Here is a 22590-nt window from a genome sequence, read left to right as displayed (position 1 = left end):
TATTCATAACTGCCTGTCATTGCCGATGTCAGTTCCACTCAAAACACATTTCACACTGCAGGACTTGGATCGTAGACAGGTTTAGATATTTAACCTGGTAAATATCTCTTGGGTGGGAGGCGCTTCTCTCAGATCGCGTCTTTGAAAACTCACACATTATTTATTGTAAATAAAACAAAGATTATTGGAGTATATTTAAAAAAAAAAAAAAAAAAAAAAAAAAAAAAAATCTGATTTCTATTTAAAAATTCCATGTTTAATTCAATGTTACAAAGTGCAATAATCCTACACCAAATATTTTTTTCAGTGTAGCAATTGTCACTCATGAAAACAATTTACCTGTGATTTTTGGCTTTTGTCGGTGAGCTCCCTTAATTGTCGGTGAGTGGAAAATCAAGGTTTTAATTGTGTATTGCATGACCAGCATGAATAAATGCGAGTCTAAATATAATTGGAGAGGGTATTATTTGCATTCATTAGTTAGTCATATCACTGACTTGATTAACTTGACCCCAAAGCAGAGGCTCCACCTTTTCAACATTTATTTTGTACTTGTAATGAAGCAGAACAATGAAAGGGGGTTGTCCTCGTTGGTTAATGATGTCACGCAGGTGGTGGAGTAATAACTACTTTTAATGAATCTGTTTGAGATCGAATTAATGCTAAATGTTTTGCTATAAATGACGGACATGTCTTCTGAGGACTATCTCTCATTTTTCTCAGTTATTTTGCTTTATTTCCAGATTCAATCATAGGCTCGTTCTAATGCACTTGAGCACGTTCGCACATGCGCATTCTTCAGAAACGACGCTTTAAATCTCTTGACAAACTAAACACGTAAATAACATTTGTATGTATTCTAAATAAAAGATATAGATTGTCCTGAATGTCAGCTTGCTTATTTTGCTTAAGATAATGATTTATTTAGTCCACATGTCATGCAAACTAGAAACTCTGCTTCTAACACAGGTCGAGAGCTGTCGTTCCAAACACACAACTTTGCGATGCTGTTTGCGAATGTTCGTTGTTTTCGGGAAACATCGTTTAGTTGAACTATGCTGATAATGACAGAATTAGCGACAGATAGCAATAGTTGGCTGACGATGCTTTCGGGAAACACCCCAGTTCAGTCAAAGTCAAATGCGAGAAAAAAACACACAGGACAGCTGCTTTATAGTAGAAGTTGAAGGTGTAACTCTAATTGAAAGCGACTGACACTGTTTTTCATGTTTAATACTGTAAAGCTGCTGCTTTAAAGCAATCTGTTGTATAAAGTGCCATACAAATGAACGTACCGTGACTGGAGAGCCGAATTGCAGAGCTGGTGCAAACATGTTCACTTCGCTATGATCAGATGCTTTCTTAATGGCTGTTTTCTCATTTTAGTGGTGTTTATTTTGTTTTTGAGAGGAAAGCACACACACTGCATATATGCATCTAAAAGCCACTCTCAGTAAGCTGCTGCTCAGGTATTTTGAACTTCTTTTTACTCCCAAGCAAAAAACAATACTTTGCCTTAAGGATATTGGAAACTTATCTCTTAAGACAATTAGTTCCAGTACTGGTCGTGTTTTGTAATATGAGATTACCTTTAAGGTAGTAAGGCTTCTTTAGACCATCGTGGTGCAGACGTGCCTTCCGCTCCTCGGCACAGCTGTGCCTCAAACCGTCCTCATGCAAACGCAGTCTATCTCTCCTGACTGCTTCCGACGCCATTTTGTCCCGCAAAGCTTTAGTCCGCTCTGTTTCCAGCGCTATGGCCTTCTCCAGCAGTGACAGGTTGCCCTTGGTCATGTCGAAAACGTCCTCCGAGCGGTCGGACGTGACAGAGGTGGTGTCTTCATCGCAGTCCTGGAAGCACTTGTGCTCTGCGGCGCAGCTGGAGAAAGCCTTGGATCGCGGGCTGAGCTGCTCCTCAAGCTTCATCAGGTTGACCATGTCGGAGTAGTTTCGCTCGAGGACACGGCACTCCTCATGAGTCTGATGATGCTGCTGCTGTTGAGCCTCTTGATAAAGATGATGAGCCTGCTGGTGGGGATGCAGATAATTACCAGGTTAACCGTTAAAAAATTTGGACTGATTAATGCTCCTGCTGTCGTAATAACTAAATAACGTGTCGTTAAAACTATATTTTTTCTTGTAATCACAACATATGTCATTAAAAACTATATGCTTTTCACGTTATAACATCAATAGATCATAATAATCCCATGCTATGGGCACTGCAATTGATACAGGCTCCAGCAAAAGTTATTTTACAATATTATTTGAGGCTTCCATTTTTCGAACGCGGACTGTGATAAAGACCTATTTCCCACTTTGTTACGTCACATACAATATATGTAGTTTTAGCAATATAATATTTCATTATAATGAGTAAATATGTTGTTTTACATTTATGCATTTGGCAGACACTTTTGTCAAAAGCGACTTACATTGCATTTCAAGGTACACATTTACATTCTTATCAGTTCTTGCTTTCCTTGGGAATTGAACCCGTGACCTTGGCGTTGCAAGCGGCAACACTCTACTGTTTGAGCTACATAACATAGTATCTCATTATTATGATTAAATATATAGTTTTAACGACATTACATCTAGTTATTAATACATAATTGAGTGGAAAAAACAATATGTATGTGGCAGCAATGTGCCACCATTGATATATACGTCACAATATCGAAGAAAAGACTATCGCAATGTCTGTTTCATGCCGACTTCAAGGCAAGTGTTTTTATTGTTGGAGAGACTCATTCGCTTAGGTGTGAAATTTGTGCTTTGTAACTTTGCAGATTGTTTATATGCACAAACTGCTATATTACACAAAAAGTTAAGTAAAAAAAACAAACATTATATGGACACTTTAATCCTTTTCTGTACACACACAGCAGTGAAAACCCCATTTTACCAGTCCCAATTAACTCTCGAAAATTTTAGATAGTGACACCCGCATTTGCCCAATTTCTACACAGAGTGTACGAATCTGAACTAACAACTAGTTGTTAATGATGTATTTGAACGTGCCTCAGGAACGTTTCTCTCTTCTGAATGTGCGGTGCAAGACAATCCCAGGGAAAGAGCTATGAATCTTTACTCATTTGCACATATGGATTGCTTCTCAGACAGAAGGCTGCATTTCTCGGCTGCCACGTCATCGAGCGCTGAACGTCGTCTCAATTTAAAGGATCCTTAGAATGCAGTCTTCATTTTGTTTCCTTCATTCAGCTCATTTTGCTCAGCTTGTCTGAGTTTGTTCAGCTTGTCTGAGTTTTTACTATTCAGTAGTTTCATAAAGGAGCTCAACCTTATGAAACTCCTCATCTAGCACAGTGTTTTGGTAGAATGTCAAATATTTAATTCAGTCAAATACAATTTATGCAATATGTCAAACCTTTAAGCTGAGGGAAAATTTTTACCTAGGGAAACAGTTTAAAAGTAGTCAAATTCTGCAGGAAACTGAAAACTTAACTTGGCAACCCTGCCAATATTCACAGCACAATCGGCGCTGGACTCAGAGTGTGATTTTGTTTTGCTAAAGTTAGTGATTTAAATGAAATATACTTTGTGTAGGCCTATTTATTCTATTCCTTTTGTTTTACTCCGTTCACAGCAGCGCTGCTGGTAAGTGATGATGTAACAATCCTAAATGTTTTTTGTTGGTTATGCTGCTATGTGCCAATATAAAAATAAACCCCTTCTTATGAATTTTTTTTGTTAGTATTTTTAATGTGTTGCAGGCATTCGTCCATTCTATTTGATTTAATTCTAATTTCTAAATCATTAATTAATTCTTAATTCTATACAATTCTAATCTAATCTTGTCAGTTAATGGTTAATTGTCGGTTAGCATGCGTTCGCTATCATAGGTTAGGGAAAAAACTCGAAATGAACATGCATACCTGCTGGTTATTGTTGAGCCGCTCGGATGGCTTGGTCTCGCTTAGCTTGCGCGCCAAGTCAAAGCACTGGTTGCGAAGACACTCCAAACTGCTCAGACAAACTTCCTCGTCACTCTTCTCCCCCATCTGACCAGTAACGGTGGCTCTGCCATTGATGTTCTCGCCCCCTTCGTCCTGGTACGGCTCCTCATGGAGGTTTTCTGAGAGCGTGACCCCGTGACCCTGAGCCAGGAGCTTTAGAGAGTCCACAGTCTCTCTTACCACATCACTGTTCACATCCAGACTCAGCTCACCTTTCCTTGAGCCCTCCTCATCTTCATCATCTTCATCGTCCTCTTCATCTTCATCCTCCTCCTCTTCCTCTTCTGCGCTGTTTGAGGAGTTGCTGTTCATCTCGGACTCGGTCATGGCCCGGTAAGCAGCATCCTCTGCGATCTTGCCCAGGTTAAGCAGAGATTTGGCCACCAGTTCATCATAGTTCTCATATTCTTCGTTGTTGTTGTTGTCCTTCTCCATGGAGGGGCTTGATCTGCTGGGACTGCAATTCATATGGTCACTCTCTGTGAAAGACAAGCAAACATTTTCATACTACAGTAGCAGTTAAACTGAGAGCCTATCGCTTGTTTTTTGAAGATCCAAAGTGGATCATTTTGAAAACAAGTTGTAGTGTGGACTGTAAAATTTGAGGTATTTGAAAACAATAACGTTTGTATCCAGATTAATGTAGACCTGGCCTTGGAAATTGATGGGGACAATTATAGGCTGTGCCTATGAAGAGCAAAATCAGTAACTTATAAGGTTCTAATTTAATTAACAATGCTGTCGACAACTGTTCATGTAGTCAGCTCACTAGGTTTTGAGACAAAGCCAATATCTTAGGTAAGAAAACAGCACAGGAAACAGGGTTAATGCCAATACATGTGGGCGTTTGATTGTTAATTAGACTAGAAGGCTCTGTCAGGTCTGATTGGAGAATGCGTGGAGGGAGTATGTGTGTGTGTGTGTGTGTGTCTGAGACACATCTCACGCCTACTCCCTTATTTAGCAGACATTCACAGACCACCAGAACTGAGCCACCAGCTCAGACAAATACTGAAACCATTTGTAGACAACAAGAATGGCATCTTGTGTACTATTAAGTTAAGTTGGCTTTGTTTAGCAAACAACATGTGGCCATTCATTCTAATATATAGATAGATAGATAGATAGATAGATAGATAGATAGATAGATAGATAGATAGATAGATAGATAGATAGATAGATAGATAGATAGATAGATAGATAGATAGATAGATAGATCTTAGATCGTATCTCTTAAATGTCCATCTAGTTTGAACATGCCGCTTGCTAGCAACTGCTCTTTCCACGGAAGCTTTGCATTTAAAGAGCTAACAAAATATTTAGACTCAGATCAATATTTTGTGTCAAATTATTCATGTGGCAAGTAGCTGTGTAATAATCGGGATAATGTACATCTTATTATCTCACAATAACCCCTTCAGGCTGATGTAAGATCCTGATCACCCTGTTGGGGTTTATTCTGAGATAGCAACCGGCTGAATGTACATTATCCTTTACGTATTTATTGTTCAAAATTAATAATGGATAGATTTACATTGGCTGTAATACTAATACTGTCCTATAGACGGGGGCACAGGATAAGAAATCTTTAAAGTTCTCTTTTAAATCCTGTTTCCAAAATGACAAATAAATGCAAACTCAGAGAGCGCTCCACAAGTTATATTTGTTTATATCATCTGGATACTCAATATTGATCGGGTGAATGCAGGTTTTAATCAGTTTATTGTACAGGTAAGTTAATCGCCATTCTAAACCAATGTGCTGCAACATTGTAACACAGACAGAGAGTAGTGCACACATTACGTGCAGATTCTGTGATTTATCAATAAAATACCTTATAAACTGAAAAGTGCTATCATATAGCCTATTCCTTTCTGTTTTTGAAGTAACTAAAACCCACAGCTACACTATTAGAGATACGCTGCACCGGTAGGATTAATTCACACATGCAATCACTGTCTCACTAATCATTCAAATAAATGTAATCTTTACTGTGCTACTTTATCTGTATCTGATTTAGACCGAGCAGAAGACTGTGAGAAAATAAAGACCCATAGACAAAATAACTGATAAAAATTTGCTGTCATGACGGAGCGATAGCCTTGTGGGCAGCGTACTGGCAAATGCCGCAGCTGTGCACAAGGCGACCCGAGTTCATGTTATGATTAGTAGCAATAAATATCTTGATGCTCTCTGCAAGACTGTAACCAGTATTTCATATTAGGAGTAACTGTAGAACCAATAGTATTTGTTGTTCAAAATAAATTATGGAAAAATATATATTGTCCGAAATGTTTCCTTAAGTCCCCCTGTAGTGAATTCTTTTTTCTTTTTTTTATGCCTTAAAATAGCTTGAATGTAACTCTACACCCTTGCCTCATTTAGTATACACGGTTCTATGAATATGCAAATGAGCCCCGCCTCCACTCACTCACAGCAGCTCAGAGATCCACTTGTTGACGATCACATGTTGATCTGATTGGTTACAAGGTAGTTTGTGACGTCAGAAACACCAGCGATTTCAAAGCGTGTTTTTGAGACTGTCTTTGGTTCACTGCAGTTTTAAGGAGAAAATACTCAGCAATGGTGTCGACTTATGAATTTACACATGGTTAGTCTTAAAGCATATTAAAAACACCAACTAAACAACATAAAATAAAAATAAACAACATTAAAAACTTTATTTTCACCACAGGGGGACTTAAAAGTTTTGAAACTTTTTTTTATCAATCTGAATGTTGCTCATATTTGAGGGCATTGGCCCTGCCAGAGCGCTGCACTTCAAAGCTCACCTTCATTCAGAACTGAGCACCTCTGTTTTGAGAGGGCTGTTTTTAGCCTGATACTGAGACCGTATTGAAGGTCATCGCAAAATCATCCAACTGCACCTCAAATTACGGTGACCTTCTTCTAAAGATGCCTAACTGCCAAATCACCTCCTCTACCCCTCTGGAGGCTGAAATACTCACTTCACATTCAGGTCTGGTTTTGTGTCTGAACCCAAAAATAAAGCATTCTAATGCCAGATTAACCCTATAAAGCCTATTGTATTAGATGTGATACACACATTTCCAAGGCCAAAATGATCAATGCTTTACAGGGTTAAAACTGGGAGCCAAATTACTGCATAATAACTCATTCTCTGTCCACCTTTTATGGATTTATTTGTGCCCTCACCTATTTCTTGAATTTGCTCCTCATTCTCTTCCTCATCTTCCTCTATCTCATCCACTTCTTCATCATCTTCCCCCTCTCTTTCTACTCCTTCTTCCTCTTCCTCCTGCACCACTTCCTCTTCTTCCTGCTCCACCTCTTCCTCTTCTCCATTAATCACTTCTACCTCTTCCTGATCATATTGTTCCTCGTTGTCTGTATATTCCTCATCCGCTTCCTCTTCTTCTTCCCTTTCCTCTTCCTCTTCCTCATCCTCCTCCTCTTCCTCTTTTTCATCCATCTCCTCCATTTTGTGTGTTTCGTAGCATTTCTCCATTGACTGCTGGTCTACGACTGTTAGAAAGACCTTCCTCTTGGCCGAGGGCTCCAGGGCGTGAGTCTCCAGGGGTTTTCTCTTCTTGGCGACGGGACAGCCATACACACTGGACATGGAGAGATAAGAAAAAGGCAATTAGCATGCTGGCTTGTGAATTGCTGGGCTTTAATACAGACCAAGGTACATAATTTACGGCACACAGGCTGAAGGAGTTTTGAATTGGGACAAATATAGCAGGCTGCATGCCAAATCATTTAGGGGTTACACAAGTGGAACAATCAATAGACCTTAGTCAGGGTAGACGCCAAATTCAATTTGCAATGAATGACAACAAAACCGTGAGACAATATATTTAAAGTGCCCACATTGTCAGTAGCGGCCTTTGCTCCACTCTGCGAAAAAAAAGGTACAAAAGCTGTCACTGGGGCGGTACCTTTTCAAAAGGTACACTTTTGTTCCTTTTAGGTACTAATATGTAGCTTTTGTACCTTTTTTCTGAGAGTGCCTTTCACCTGTATCACTTGAAACTGGCCTCACTTAAAATAGAGCCCCATCCCATCACGCCACACACACACCTGGGTCTGAACATAACAGGGGCTTGGGGCAAAAATACCCCAAAAATCCAAGATATGGTGCAAAAAATCTCTCTGTATAAGTTCTTGTTTTTAATATTTATAAGCAATACCACATGAGCAAGAGTGTCTAATTCTGGCTTAATCTAAGCCCTGTTTGTGAAACCAGGCCAGAATTTTTGCTCTATTTTGCCAGTGAAAACAGTTCCAAACAGTAGAGCCATTGCATGTCTCGGTCAGAGCAACAGTTTCAGTTTCGTTACTGAATGAATCCGCGTTTTTGAACGACTCGGTCTGTTCGACTCAACGTCCTACTCATAAAGACAGTAGACACTTGAATAAATGAATCAGCTGATTTGAAGGAACCGTTTGACTAAATTACTCAATGAGTCACTCGTTAAGACAACAATTTTCCACCACCTGCTGGCAGGATATAGTATCATTTCATTTTAGCTTAGGGCTGAGAGAGTGACGAAGATTAAATGCTGTTTTTGCTTTCCATCATGATTGTAACAATAGTTCTGGTTAAAGAGATAGAAAGCATTATAAATTGACTATTAAGAGTGAAATATGATATAACTAGGCATGCCCCAATAGTCGACTGAACGTTATTTCGACCAAAATTCTATTAGTCGGTTAGTCGCAGAAAGAAAAAAAAAAAGTCTGTTATTCGTGGTAATTACAGTAAGTCAGGCAGGAAATCCAAACTTTCGTCAATCATCCATCAACCTTAAATGTGGCTTATCAATTGAAACATGTACGTAACTTGGCCGCTTATTCTAACGTTAACCTAGATAAATGTGCTCTATTATTAGGAGAATATCCAAGTGTGTGTGTGGACTGTGAAAGCTAATGTATTAGCGATGAATGACATGGAGACCCCAGTGCGATTCTTTCCTAATAACAGCGGAAACAACTTAAAATACTCTGTCATTTTTTGTCATACATACAGATAAGAGTAAGACATCAATCGAAACTGTAAATGTCTACTTTTATTTGTATAAACTCACAATAACAACAAAATGTTGTACTTTTGTAAAATAAAGAAAACCAACAGAATGTGCTTTCTGCCATCTCGGTCTTTGTGAACTGGAGCACGTCACAAAAATGAACCGAAACTTTGTTTCGGATGAACCGAAATGAACCGAATGAACCGAAACAATATTTTTTGCTCTCGCAAAAAAAATTATAAAATAAACCAAAAACTAAAGTATAACATTGCAAATGGGTATGTGTTTGGAAATTTTGTAACATGGTGACATTGCAAGGTCATGGAAATAATGGCAGAACTACAACTGAGGCGTTTCAGGCAGGTGTTTTCTTTTGGAGAAGTCCACTCTTTGTGCTTTGTAATGCTGTAGGTTGTTAAAATGCACAAACAGCCACATTACACAGTATAGGAAAGGTCAAATCAAAACGGCATAATAGGCATTCATTAATACTATTGAATTTTCAGATTTGTATTGGAGTTTGTGTGCAGAAATTTTGCACAACAGCACAACCTGCTGAACAGATACATAGGCAACAACTGCGCTGGAAAAAAAATTGGTGCAGAAACAATTTTCACATACTAGTAAATTTCACAGAACATTACAAAGAAATGGCAAGTAACAAATTGAAGTAAACATGAAATGTTGAAGTAGAAATACTTAAATAGTATTTTCTAGTAAAAAATACTCCAATAATCTTGTTTTATTTACACCTAAAAAAAAAAAAAAAAAAAAAATTTGTTTTTACAGTGTTAGTCTTTTTTACGGAGCCCCTGAGGGGACCTGTGAAAAAAAAAAAAAAAATAGGACTTTCGCGTGCGCACGAGAAACTATCGCGTGCGCACGAGAAACTTTCGCGTGGGCACGAGAAACTATTGTGTGCGCACGAGAAACTTTCGCGTGCGCACGAGAAACTATCGCGTGCGCACGAGAAACTTTCGCGTGGGCACGAGAAACTATCGCGTGCGCACGAGAAACTTTCGGTTTGCGTTATAGCGTCATTAATACAAATGTGGAAATATGGATGATGTATATATCATTTATGTTGTTGTTTGACATGTTTTGAAGTGTATATTTTAGCAAAAATCTCAAGCAAGGTGCTATTAAAGACAAGACTTAGAGGCATATTTTAGTCACAATTCAAATAATTGTATTAACTTTGAATATAGGCCTACTTTTAATAAACTTTGTATTTGTATCTGTATTGATAAAAAATAAACAACAGGCTAATAATCTTCTGCTACTGAGATGAAGGAAACATTTTTTTAAGAAGTAAAGTTCACAAGATTGCTATTTATCTTGATCAAACTGCAGAATAAAATAGTCATCCTCTGCTGCAGTTGTACGGATTCTTAACGCATTTATTGCAACTACATTTCATCTTTTTCTCATCAAACAACCAGATTAACGAATGGTTCGACACAACCCGTACCGAGGAGCCTAGACAGGGCTTTCTTCTGTATAGATATACTGTATACAGGGTAAATGACGACTGTTGGCCTACCATGGTCGCCCTCGTCCAGTAAGTTTTAAATAATAATAATAATAATAATAATAAATTAAGATATAAATCAATATAATTCGTTGTAAATTAAATATTTTAAACAATAGCTACAAAAAGGTAATAATTGACTGTATAGTCCTAACGTTCATGCATGAACTGTCATTCAGACTTACTGTCTAACAACCAGAGAACAGAGAACATCAGAGATATTAAAATACATACTCTTCTGAGTTTTATGATGTAGGCCTTTTTTATTAAAATGTATTAGCCTAGAATTTATAAGGATGCGCGCTTGTGCGTGGCGCGCTCAGTCATGTTGAGAGGGAAACACGCATTAGGCCTATATTATTAGGCTAGTATTCAGAAATAGTGTAAAAGATCTGTAAATAAAATACAACATTAACATTATAAACACTATTAATAACATATAGGCTATGCATATTTTACTTCCCCATAGCCAAATCCTTAAATGAATGGAATCAGAAAACAACAAGAAATGAAAAATAAGTAACCACTTATAATAATAATAATAATAATAATAATAATAATAATAATAACTGCATAGTAGTCTATAAAAATAGCCCATTGTGCCCTTTATTACAAACAACTTTTAGCCTATTTTAAACGCCAAGCCTAAACGAATTTATTTGAATCGAAACTGAAACTATACCGCAAAGTTGAGTTCGCGCATCTTTCGTTCGGTCCAAAGTTTAATACTGAACAGGAATTAATAATCATTTAATAATGAACCAGCTGTGATGTCAAGTTAATGCCAGAAGTGAACCGATGTTGTTAATAGCGCGATTCGCCGGCGCCATCACTTGAATTTGTTCCTCAGTTGGGGAAATAACTTAATACTTTATCGTTTCATACTCTGTCATTCGAAACAGTAAAATGTATATTTTTATTTGTGTACATTCAAAATGACTACAAAATGTCATGCCTTTGAAAAAGAAAGAAAACAACATGATGCGGACGTGTAGAACTTTATCCATAACAACCCTTTCCCCTCAACAGTCTAGCACACAGCCAGCTAACTGGACATTTGCTAACTTGTTTTTTTAATTTAATTTTTTATCAATTTGATAAATATTTTATTAATTGAGGGACTTATAATTTAAATTACTGTATAAATATGTGTGCTTTGTTGTTACAGTTTTTCTGAATTGCTAAAACACTAAACCCCACTCTCTGAACCAAATTCTCAATAGTCTAAACCCATTTGTCGAATAAATCACTCTTTATGTAAAACATTAAACAAGTTCAGGTCGTTAAAACACTGTTTGCAAATCTCATGGACTCTTTTTGCAAAACTCTAAACACATTCTCACTCACTAAAACACATTTTGCACTGTGATGCACTTATGTTTCAAAACGCTAAACACAGGCAGGCGAAAGTTAAACACAACTGCAACACAGTTGTCATCGTTTACACACAACAACTCAAAATTGTTCACACTTATTTCTAATGATGTGACCAAACCAACTGTACACAATACAAGTCAGTTCAGAGTCCCAAAATTGACTCAAAATGTTGCACTGAATGTTGAAACCAATAATGGATGGTGACAATATAAGAGGGAGAGGAGGAAGAGTATGTGTATAAGAGGAGGTGAACAAGCAGGATGAGGATGAGGATGAGGACGAGGAAGAGTAGATGTGGAGAATGTTGTCAAGGCTGGATCTGCTTTATGATTTTTCCCTTTGCCTGCAAACATGATATTGTCTGTGATGTGGAGAAACTCCTCCGGCCAGATCCAACATGAAGACATGATGCTGAATCAATCTCTCACTGACCTTGATTCTGCGGTTGCACAACTCCTCTGAGTGACTATAACATGCTTTTCATTTAGAGTTTTTTACTGTAACCTTTTTGTCTTTTGCAGTTGGGTCACTGTATTTTCACAGTGTGCAAGAGTTGAATATAGAGACATTCAATGGGCCTACTATACAATATTCATTACAATACTACACTTGCAGTGCATACAGTATACCATTTATTCACCTTATACTGTACATTGTCATTACTATACTTTTTTACGTAATTGCAAAATTTGTTTACTTTGTTACACTATACTTTTTTTCCTGTAACTGCATGCTTTGGATTCAGTGTTCTCCATTTTTCTCTGTAGTGTCTAATAATGATCTGTAGTGTTTATAATATTGACTGATGTGTGTATGATCTGAAAGCATTGTTTGATTCTGAGCACAGATAAAATGGTTTTGAGGCAATTGTTTGATTTTGCCAGAAGAGTCAGATGTCAAACAAACAGATGAACTAGAAGAACTAACTAGCACTATGAGCACCATTCTCTCTAGAACATTGGATGTTGTTGCACCTATTAAATTAAAAAAGGTCAGAGAGAAAATTAAAGCACCATGGTACAACAATACTACGCACGTTCTAAAGAGAGAAACCCGTAATTTAGAGCGTAAATGGAAACAAACTAATTTAGAGGTCTTTAGAATCGCATGGAAAGACAGTATGTCACGTTATAAAAAGGCCCTAAAAGCGGCCAGGGCTGAGCACCTCTGCAAACTAATAGAAAATAACCAAAACAATCCTAGGTTTTTATTTAACACCGTGGCTAGACTAACAAATAAACAGATGTCACCCGAACAAAATATCCCGTTACAGTTTAGTAGTAATGATTTCATGAACTTCTTCACTGAGAAAATAGAAAACATCAGAACCACAATTGTAAACGTTCAGTCCTCAATCGCGCCTTATAATTCAACCTCAATTATCACCCCGCAAGAACAATTACAGTGCTTTACAACTATAGAACAAAAAGAGGTAGCCCTCAAACCGTATTCACTTTATAGCCTTTAATTCTGTAATTGTGGACAAATGTGGGCACAGAGGACTCAGATGTGACCCTATTTTTTATTTATTATAAATGTTATATCACTGTCTTCGATAAAATTTTGTCTATCCATTTATGGTGTGTTTTTTTTTATTTTGGGGGTATTTTTGAATTTATTTACTTCAAAAAGTACCATATTTTCTATGTAAATTATGCTTATTTTTTGGCATGATGAGAATATTGTACAAGATCAGCCCTTCATTTGTGTGTATGTGTATGCATTGTATTGGATCTATTGATTTATTTTTACAAAAAAACAAGAAGAATGCTCTAAATTACAGTTTTTGCTCTAAATTACATTACTTTCACTTTCACTGTCACTGTCACTTTCACTTTCACTTTTTCCCATTCATTTCTATGGGTGCCCATTTTTGACCCAAATACAAGATTAAGGATTTTTTTTTTTTCACCCACTTAACATTGTAGAATTGAGTCAAAAAAAATTGTGTGTGTTCAGGAGGCAAACTTAGGAAAAGTGGCCAAGTCTTGTACCGCTCAGATCAAGGGAAGTATTTTTTAAAAATAAATCAAAATTATTTTGCCCACATTTGTCCAGAATACGGTTTTAGGGTTAAATAAACTTATCACTTCATCTAAAACAACAACATGTTTATTAGATCCTATACCAACTAAACTACTGAAAGAAGTGTTACCTGTAGTGGAAGAGCCTCTCCTCAATATTATTAACTCATCTTTATCTTTAGGTCATGTTCCAAGAACATTTAAACTGGCAGTTATAAAACCTCTCATTAAGAAACCACAATTAGATCATAATAATCTAGCAAATTATAGACCCATTTCAAATCTTCCATTTATGTCTAAAATACTAGAAAAAGTTGTATCCGCTCAACTGGGCTCTTTCTTGCAAGAAAATGATATCTATGAAAAGTTTCAGTCAGGATTCAGGCCGCATCATAGCACTGAAACTGCGCTCGTTAAAATCACAAATGATTTACTTTTAGCTTCTGACCAAGGCTGCATCTCAATACTAGTTTTACTTGATCTAAGTGCTGCGTTCGATACTATAGATCACACAATACTCTTAGATCGAGTACAAAATTATACTGGTGTTCAAGGACAAGCATTAAGCTGGTTTAGATCATACTTATCTGACCGCTACCATTTTGTCTATTTAAATGGAGAAAAATCGATCATAACTCCAGTAAACTATGGAGTGCCGCAGGGATCTGTGTTGGGCCCTCTGTTATTCTCAATATATATGCTGCCACTTGGAAATATTATAAGGAAACATGGAATTAGTTTCCATTGTTATGCTGATGACACTCAAATATATATTTCATCACGGCCGGATGAAAACGCTAAATTATCCAAATTGACAGAGTGTGTTAAAGATATAAAAGATTGGATGACGCGTAATTTTCTTTTATTAAATCCAGACAAGACAGAGGTACTAATCATCGGTTCAAAAAAACGCCCACAGAACCTCTCACAATACAACTTTGACATCGTAGGATGTCCTGTAACTTTATCCTCTACAGTAAAAGACCTGGGTGTTATACTCGATTATAACCTGTCTTTTGAAAATCATATTTCGTATGTTACAAAAACAGCCTTTTTCCACCTTAGAAACATTGCTAAGCTACGTAATATGCTATCAGTTTCTGATGCAGAAAAGTTAGTTCATGCATTCATGACCTCGAGACTAGATTACTGTAATGCTTTATTAGCCGGTTGTCCTGCATCCTCAATAAACAAGCTACAGTTAGTCCAAAATGCAGCCGCTTAGAGTTCTTACTAGATCAAGAAAATATGATCATATAACACCGATTTTATCATCACTACATTGGCTACCTATAAAGTTCCGTATTAATTATAAGTTATTGCTACTGACTTATAAAGCCCTAAACGGCTTAGCTCCAGTCTATTTAACGGATCTTCTATCGCCCTATAATCCATTGCGCGCTTTAAGATCAATAAATTCGAGGCTTTTGGTCATACCTAGGATATCCAGATCAACCAAAGGAGGGAGAGCATTTTCACATTTGGCTCCGAAACTCTGGAATAGTCTTCCTGATACTGTTCGTTGCTCGGACTCGCTCTCCCAGTTTAAAACTAGATTAAAGACGCATCTTTTCGGCCAGGCATTCATATAATATTGTTAATCTTACAGTTCAAACTACAATCCGGCCTCTAGTTCATAAATGCCAGAGGAGAACTGGCCCCCGACTGAGCCTGGGTTCTCCCAAGGTTTTTTTTTTCTCCATTAGGTCACCTGATGGAGTTTTAGGACACCATTAGGTCACTTGATGGAGTTTTTTCGGTTCCTTGCCACTGTTGCCTTTGGCTTGCTCAGTTGGGGATATTTTTGGGATATTTAATTTTATTCTATCAATCAATAAATTCCACTAGAAACAAACCTTGTTGTATTATTTTATTTTAATTTAATACTGTGAAGCTGCTTTGATACAATCTGTATTGTGAAAAGCGCTATACAAATATACTTGATTTGATTTGATTTGATTTGATTCTCTGAATGTGGCTTGAAAATGTGGTTTTGTGTTCAAGGTTTTGAGAAAGTGAGTGATGGTTTCAAGAAATGTGTTTTAGCAATTCAGAAAAACTGTAATAAGCTGAATCACTTAATAAAGCTAACAGCCTTGTACAGTCACATATCAAATGGTAATACCATGGTGCTCAGATACACACACACACACACACACACACACACATAATATATGTTAATGAATGATTAATTCATGTATTCATGATTATTGGAAGGTACTTCAAGGAACAGCATGGCACTGTAGTGGACATGCCTAAAACATATAGCATTACCAATGTTCCATGTCTAACAAAACTTTTTTATTTGCTAATGATAACAATCTCATAAAATGTTGTCTTCAATCTGTCTTCAATCTCATATTTAAAAAAAAAAAAAAAAATATCTACAACAGTTCAACTAAAAAGTATGTAAATAAAGGAAAAACCAAGGAAGTTCCTTGTGTCTTACTTCCTTACGCCACAGATTCAGGATTTGCCATAGCTAGTGTAAAAGATGTGACCAAGCTTCCGTTACTTATTTCAAAACATCATATCACAACTAGAGACAATGGCTTGGGCCAGATATTACTGGAGTAACAAGAAATCAGCATGATTCTGTTACATAAACAAGAAGTTAAGGTACATTTTAGACACAATATTGCAAGTTTCATTTTGCTCCACCACTGACAATAATTCAAACAAAGCCACAGCAGGATTGTTTTAGTGGAGGTGTTTGGTTTCTGAATTATACAATTTTGTATTTTGTAATTTTTTTTTTTTTTTACAAATTAATAGACTGAATGATTCAATGACTCATCCATGAAGAAAACCACTTGTTTAATTCCTGAATAAATAACTACTTTTGAATTAATCTGTTCAAACAATGAAAAGTCCCAGTGCTGTTGGACTGCTGTCTGCCAATCCATCCATCATCCATCCATCCATCCATCAACCATCCATCCATCCTCCATCATCCATCCATCCTCCATCATCCAGCCATCCATCCATCCATCCATCCATCCATCCATCCTCCATCATCCATCCATCCTCCATCCATCCATCCATCCATCCATCCATCTATCTATCTATCTATCTATTTTTCTGTCTAAAAAACATTTCCAGAATATGTCCCCACCGATTCCACCAGGTCTATCTTGACTCTCTGCCACAGAAACACGCATGTTTTTCCCAGTCTCCTCACGTGGACAGGCAGCAGAGCTCAGGTCCAAATTAACCAGTGTCAACCGTCTACCCGATTGGCAGGATCCATCTCGCAAGAATGTGAGTTTATTGGGCTGACCCTTCCAACAGGGCACTCATGGCACCTCATTCCAGGGCTGACATCCCGCACGGCACCCTCGGCTCTCCCGGGATGATCCTCCGTGCAGTGATCAATAGTGCTTGTGCCCAAACACCGCAAAAGCACATTAAAATGCCACTCATCCTGTCTGACGGCCTTCCAAATAAATCAGGTGGCGTTCCCCTCAGGCCTGGTGTGAGCGGTCCGACAGGCGGTGAGAGGGGAAGAGGACAGAGAGCACTGGTGGTGTACGGGTTATACCTCGTCTGTCCTATCGCATTCACGTCAGTCAAATGAGGAGTGGGTCTTGCTGCACACACGCTTTCCAAAGAAACAGACTGAAAACTAAACTGACATAGTTATAATGAATGTTGCAGTATAGTATGCATGATTTCTAACAAATGCGGTCAATGTGGGATGAAATGTCATTTTTCTTATTACACAGCTGTCAGGAATACTTGACTCTAGTTGGCCAATCCTGTCGGTCTGTGGTCAGATATGTAAGACATAATGTATGGTCAGCTGGTTATTATTGAAAAATAAACATTTCTATGTTGCATTGGAAACCTAATAACCCTGTTACAGTTTATTTAGCAATAATGATGGCTGACTGTACATTCTTCCTTACACAGTGGTGAGATAGAGCGGGTAGAGGACCTTCAGAAGTTTGGGGCAAAGGTTTTGTGCTTTGTGAAGTTCTCTGAAAGGCGTACTCCCACCTGAGATGAGACTGTACTCATAATAGCTTTCTATAAGAAGTGTTCCCTCTCTGTGTATTTCTGCATATCGTGATCCGAGGTGAAACTCCTTTACCGAATCCTGATTCTATCATAGCATTTTAAATTGATTCTTAATGGAGACAAACAATTCACGATTGAAAAATCTGTTTCAAGATTTTCAGTCGATGCATTGTTACACTCTTAATTATTTGTCTAGTATAATACATTGCATTTCACATCGCTGTTTATCTCCACAGGAATTGCCGTTGCATTTTGCAATTCTCTCTCTTTCGTTTTGGCATGTTCTGCTGAGTCCTTACCAACCTAAACACTGTCACTGGTGCTCACACTCATAATGTACACATACCTACAGTTCGGGAAACAAGTACACTGAAAAAAATTATATTATTTAGCATCACTGAATCAACCTCAATACATTATTTTATACCAACAAAACTATTTTTATGGGTTAAATCAGGTAAAAATGGCTCTTTAAGGTAACAACTGCGGGTTACCACATTTTCTGTGTATATGGACAGAGGGTGAAACTGAAATTGAATTCGGACTAATCAGTCAAATCTAGCATGAAAATCAGAGTTTAGTACATTTATCAGTTTTAGCCACTCTAGAGTTTGTTTCTCCATAATCTATATAATTGCTTAAAAATCACTATCCTCTGGTGCTCTTCAGTCATTTTTTTTATTATTTTTTTCATCGGAATGGTACAAAACTTGGTAAAGGTTTTGGCACTTGCTGTGTGAACACAAAAAAAATAAATCATGGACATGATTCGAACAGGTTAAATGGTCCTGAAAAAAATAGTCACACTTGTGCTCCTCGCGGTCAAAAATGAGTGCATTGGAAATGAATGGGAGACAAATTTTATCTAGTGGAAACTTTTGGTACTGCAGCCAAACTAAATCTTACTGAAAGCTCATTTTTTGAGATATCAGGCTAAATCTTTTTAACTCAACTTGTTTAGATGGATGGCTTTGATTTTCTCACAGTTTCAGAGTAAAACATGTTTTTTGAAAATATATATTTCATATAAAAAATGTAAATAGTATTTTTGCACATTTTTCATAACAATAAACGTAAAATTCTGTAACTTTTTTTAAGTTCACTTTTTAAAACGTTTTTCACTACAGCGAGTATCTGCCAAGTGTCGTCTTTGAAAAGAGATCAAACTTAAGTCTGTCGCTCTAAAGCATTCAAGATTTACGACAGTTTAAGTTGGAAATTAAATTTTCAGGTCTATGCTCAGAAAGTGAATTACTGGATTATAAATACAGCATAAATATAAGTTAGTACCATACAATCCCCTATAAATACAAAATATTAAATAAAAATATATAAAATATAGTACATTCATTTCATTGAAAAAAAAAAAAAAAAAACTGTCATTTTTGACCGACACACGAAGAGCACCAGAGTCATCTGATTCATTTAATTCTCAGGGAAAAGCTCAAATAAAGACCACAAGATATAAAATAAAAACAGACACAAATACTGTACCTGAAGAACTCTGGAATATGACTAACCATGAACATTCATGAATTCATATGCTATAATTAACTGCAGCCTTGTCATTGGCGTTATATGCGCATCTCTGCGTGTTTGATGAGAATGGAGACAGGACATTAGAATGAAAGATCTGTGAAATGTGTGCATGCTCTGCCTGCTGGTGTAAAAGCATCTCTCGCTGTGCCACTACACTGCGATCTATATGCGCGAGCAGCTAGAGTGCCGTCACCATGGTGATCTCCGGCTCAAATCCAAGTGGGATTTGCCATCTTGGCAGGCAGACAACGAGGAAGCCAGCAGGAGTGACTGGAGTACAGGAGGACGGAGAGAAGCTGAGAGATATAAGCACAACATTAGATCTAACCAAATTCTGCTTCAAAATGACTCAAACAGAAAAGCCAAACAGAAGAGCTTTAGTGTTCTCATACGATCATACATATCTGTGCTTCTAGACCATTAAAAAGAGCGTGCAGAGAATGGTTAAGGGCAATGAAGGTCAAAGACGTGCTTTCAGCAACCAACCTAGCGAAGTCCATCTGACAGGCACTTGTTTGGGTATCAGCTCTGGAAAGCATTTGCACACTGGAAACTTCTCATGTGGTGTAATGCATTAGTGTACACGTGGCATCAAAAGCAATGTAAACACATGTCTCTCTCTATATTGTCTGGTGTATATGAGCACCAAGTGTGTGTCATGTGGTCACAATCAAATTATTTCCATCACTTTGCACCAGACCACTAGAAAAATGGGAAATGGCAAATGGACAAATGGACACTGCTGTGAACATGCAAGATAAGCTGCAGATTTTGACAGGTGGAGCTGGGGAAGATGAAGGGTTTCAGACGTACTCTGAAAGGGTACTGTACGACCAGCTCACAGCGAACACTGAACCAGACTATTTAAATGTTGAGCAAGTAATCTCATTGGCTGTAGAACCAGCAGAGGCCAATCAGCTTGTGCCAAGCAAATAATGTGATCATGTGATCAGATCCCTCTAGAGTAGGGCTGGGTATCCTTCAATAATTTTCGATTATCGATACTGATACCCTGACTTCGATACCCGTTCCTGAACGATACTTTTTCAGATACAAAATATAATGAAATCCGTTTTAACTCACACTCAAGTGCATGAATAAAGCTTGCTGCAAAGCACTGGCAAAAGTAGCTTAATGATTATGAATGTGTCGGGAAAAAATAGCAAGGGGACATTGTTATTGTGTAATAATAAACTAGTGTTTTCTGAGTCAGTGTTGGCTGCAAAGATGAAGTTGACGTTGCTGACTCGTCATCTCCGCCGTATAGTGAATGCACACGCCTATAGAGAGAAATGCACCTTTCATTTGGATTACATAATCAGAGAGAATTTGTTTTCGATTTAAATTGTTTTGTTTAAAAGTAGAAATTTCAAGCTTTCTATAGGCCTATTTCTCATGTCTGTGAGGCAAGTATCCTATACGGCAAGTTTCGGTTCCTTTGTGACGCACTCCAGTTCTTCTTGCAGTCGAAGACAGAGCAACTTTCTGCTCTTAAGTTTATTCCGTGCACTGTCAAGGGCTTCATCACATTTGTCGTGTTGCCGGTCTTGGCAGCAATTATCTTGTCGCAAATATTGCATCGTGCGCTGTTGGCATCGAGCCTGGTGAAATGTATAATTCTGCATGCTTATTGGCTCACTGACTATCACGTGCGTTTTCTCGTGCACACTCGATAGTTTCTCGTGAGCACGTGAAAGTCTGTATTTTTTTATTTTTTTTGCAAAGGTCCCTTTAGGGGCTCCGTAGTAAACCCTGAAGTATTCTTCTAATCCCTGAAGAATACATGCATCTTTAGAGTTAGGCCAAACTAATGTATCTAAAAAGGGAGCACAATTTTGCTGCACTTAATAAAATGCTTAGCCCTAAATTATTTGAAATGCATATAAAATTTACATAGCTTTAACAAGCTAATAAACTTATTGTCATGTAATTTTTTTTAAGTCATACATAAATGAAACAAACAAACAAAAAGGTACGATTTCTGTAATAGTTACTAATACACTGAGTGTTTTAAATCCACAATAACCAGGTTTATATATTTATCCTCAATGTATCCGATTTGCTTCAATCTCATACATTTGAACTAACTGAATATTGCTTGTTCCACAGCTAGTCATATTTTAACGCTTCAAACTTTTTAACTGAATACACTTATTTGTTTTCACAATGATCAGATTTATGTTGGTTTTAAGCAATTTGAATAAAAGCATTTTTAAAAGATGATAATCTAAATAAAATCAAACAGATGCAAATAGTTAAAAATAAAATATGCCTTGATTCTTTGAGTGCAGAAATCTTACATAAGCTTTACATATCTTACATAAGCTATAAAGAGCTATAAACAGTCAAGATGCAGGAAACGCTCAGCATAAACACTTCCTCTATACCAGAGGTAAGATAAATGGATAGATTTTCGAAATGAACCCAGAATGAAAAATGAAGTGTAGGTACGTAGCCTTTCTTTTGAAAGTATGGAATACCTCGGCATCACGCGGACCCCATTACAGGTCTCCAACAATAGCACTTGATTAGACGCCACACACTGCCTATTGTTGGTAGACCTCCCTATGCAATTTGGTTTCCTCTATGCAGTCATTCAATCACATTAAGCCTCCATTAAATATGTAAATGTGTGTTGCAGTGGTGGGCTGTGATAGCGCGGGAGGGGTGTGCAGTGATTAATGGACCAGAGCACACAGGGATGCTTGACTAGCTCTGCTGATAGAGGAGTGAGACTGAAGGGTTGTGCTGAGGATGTGCCGGCTTGTCAGTCCAACTTGCTCCCAGCATTTATTCGGAAATCCCATCTCTCTCTTTCACTGTTATTCTGCCTTTCTGCCACAGCTAGAGAGGTCCAGCGCTCGGCTATCGCGCCACTTTGTCCGCCTGAAATCCCGCCCTGCCAGCATGGCCACGTGCCAAGGCTTTTAGCGAGTGCTATCTGTCAAGGTATGAATAATACAACCCGCAGACTGTCCGCGGAATCCAAATGAGGTACAGCTACATCGGGACCAAAGCGCTCTACTTACACACTCGCGCCAACAAAAGGCAATTATTGGAGCCGGTTGCAGCTATGGAAATGAGAAGGACCGGTATCCATGCTCTGC

At 37.7% G+C, this 22590-nt stretch overlaps 1 protein-coding gene across 3 annotated transcripts in view; it reads right to left on the bottom strand.

The window, feature by feature from the left end:
* Positions 1-22590, bottom strand: part of myt1lb (myelin transcription factor 1-like, b) — a 167409-nt gene that overhangs the window by 60951 nt on the left and 83868 nt on the right. For 2 of the 3 annotated variants that reach the window (XM_084096011.1, XM_084096013.1), the window contains exons 5-7: positions 7158-7576; positions 3900-4459; positions 1590-2028 (exon numbers count right to left, since the gene is read on the bottom strand). In XM_084096011.1, coding sequence (XP_083952137.1) covers positions 1590-2028; positions 3900-4459; positions 7158-7576 — 1418 coding nt within the window. The remainder of the gene's footprint in view (positions 1-1589; positions 2029-3899; positions 4460-7157; positions 7577-22590) is intronic. The other variant, XM_084096012.1, reaches the window with a different exon arrangement.

This window comes from Abramis brama, assembly GCF_963993115.1.
Source record: "Abramis brama genome assembly, chromosome: 21".
NCBI classification, from domain to species: Eukaryota; Metazoa; Chordata; class Actinopteri; order Cypriniformes; family Leuciscidae; genus Abramis; species Abramis brama.
This window is presented reverse-complemented; position numbering and strand designations above follow the sequence as displayed.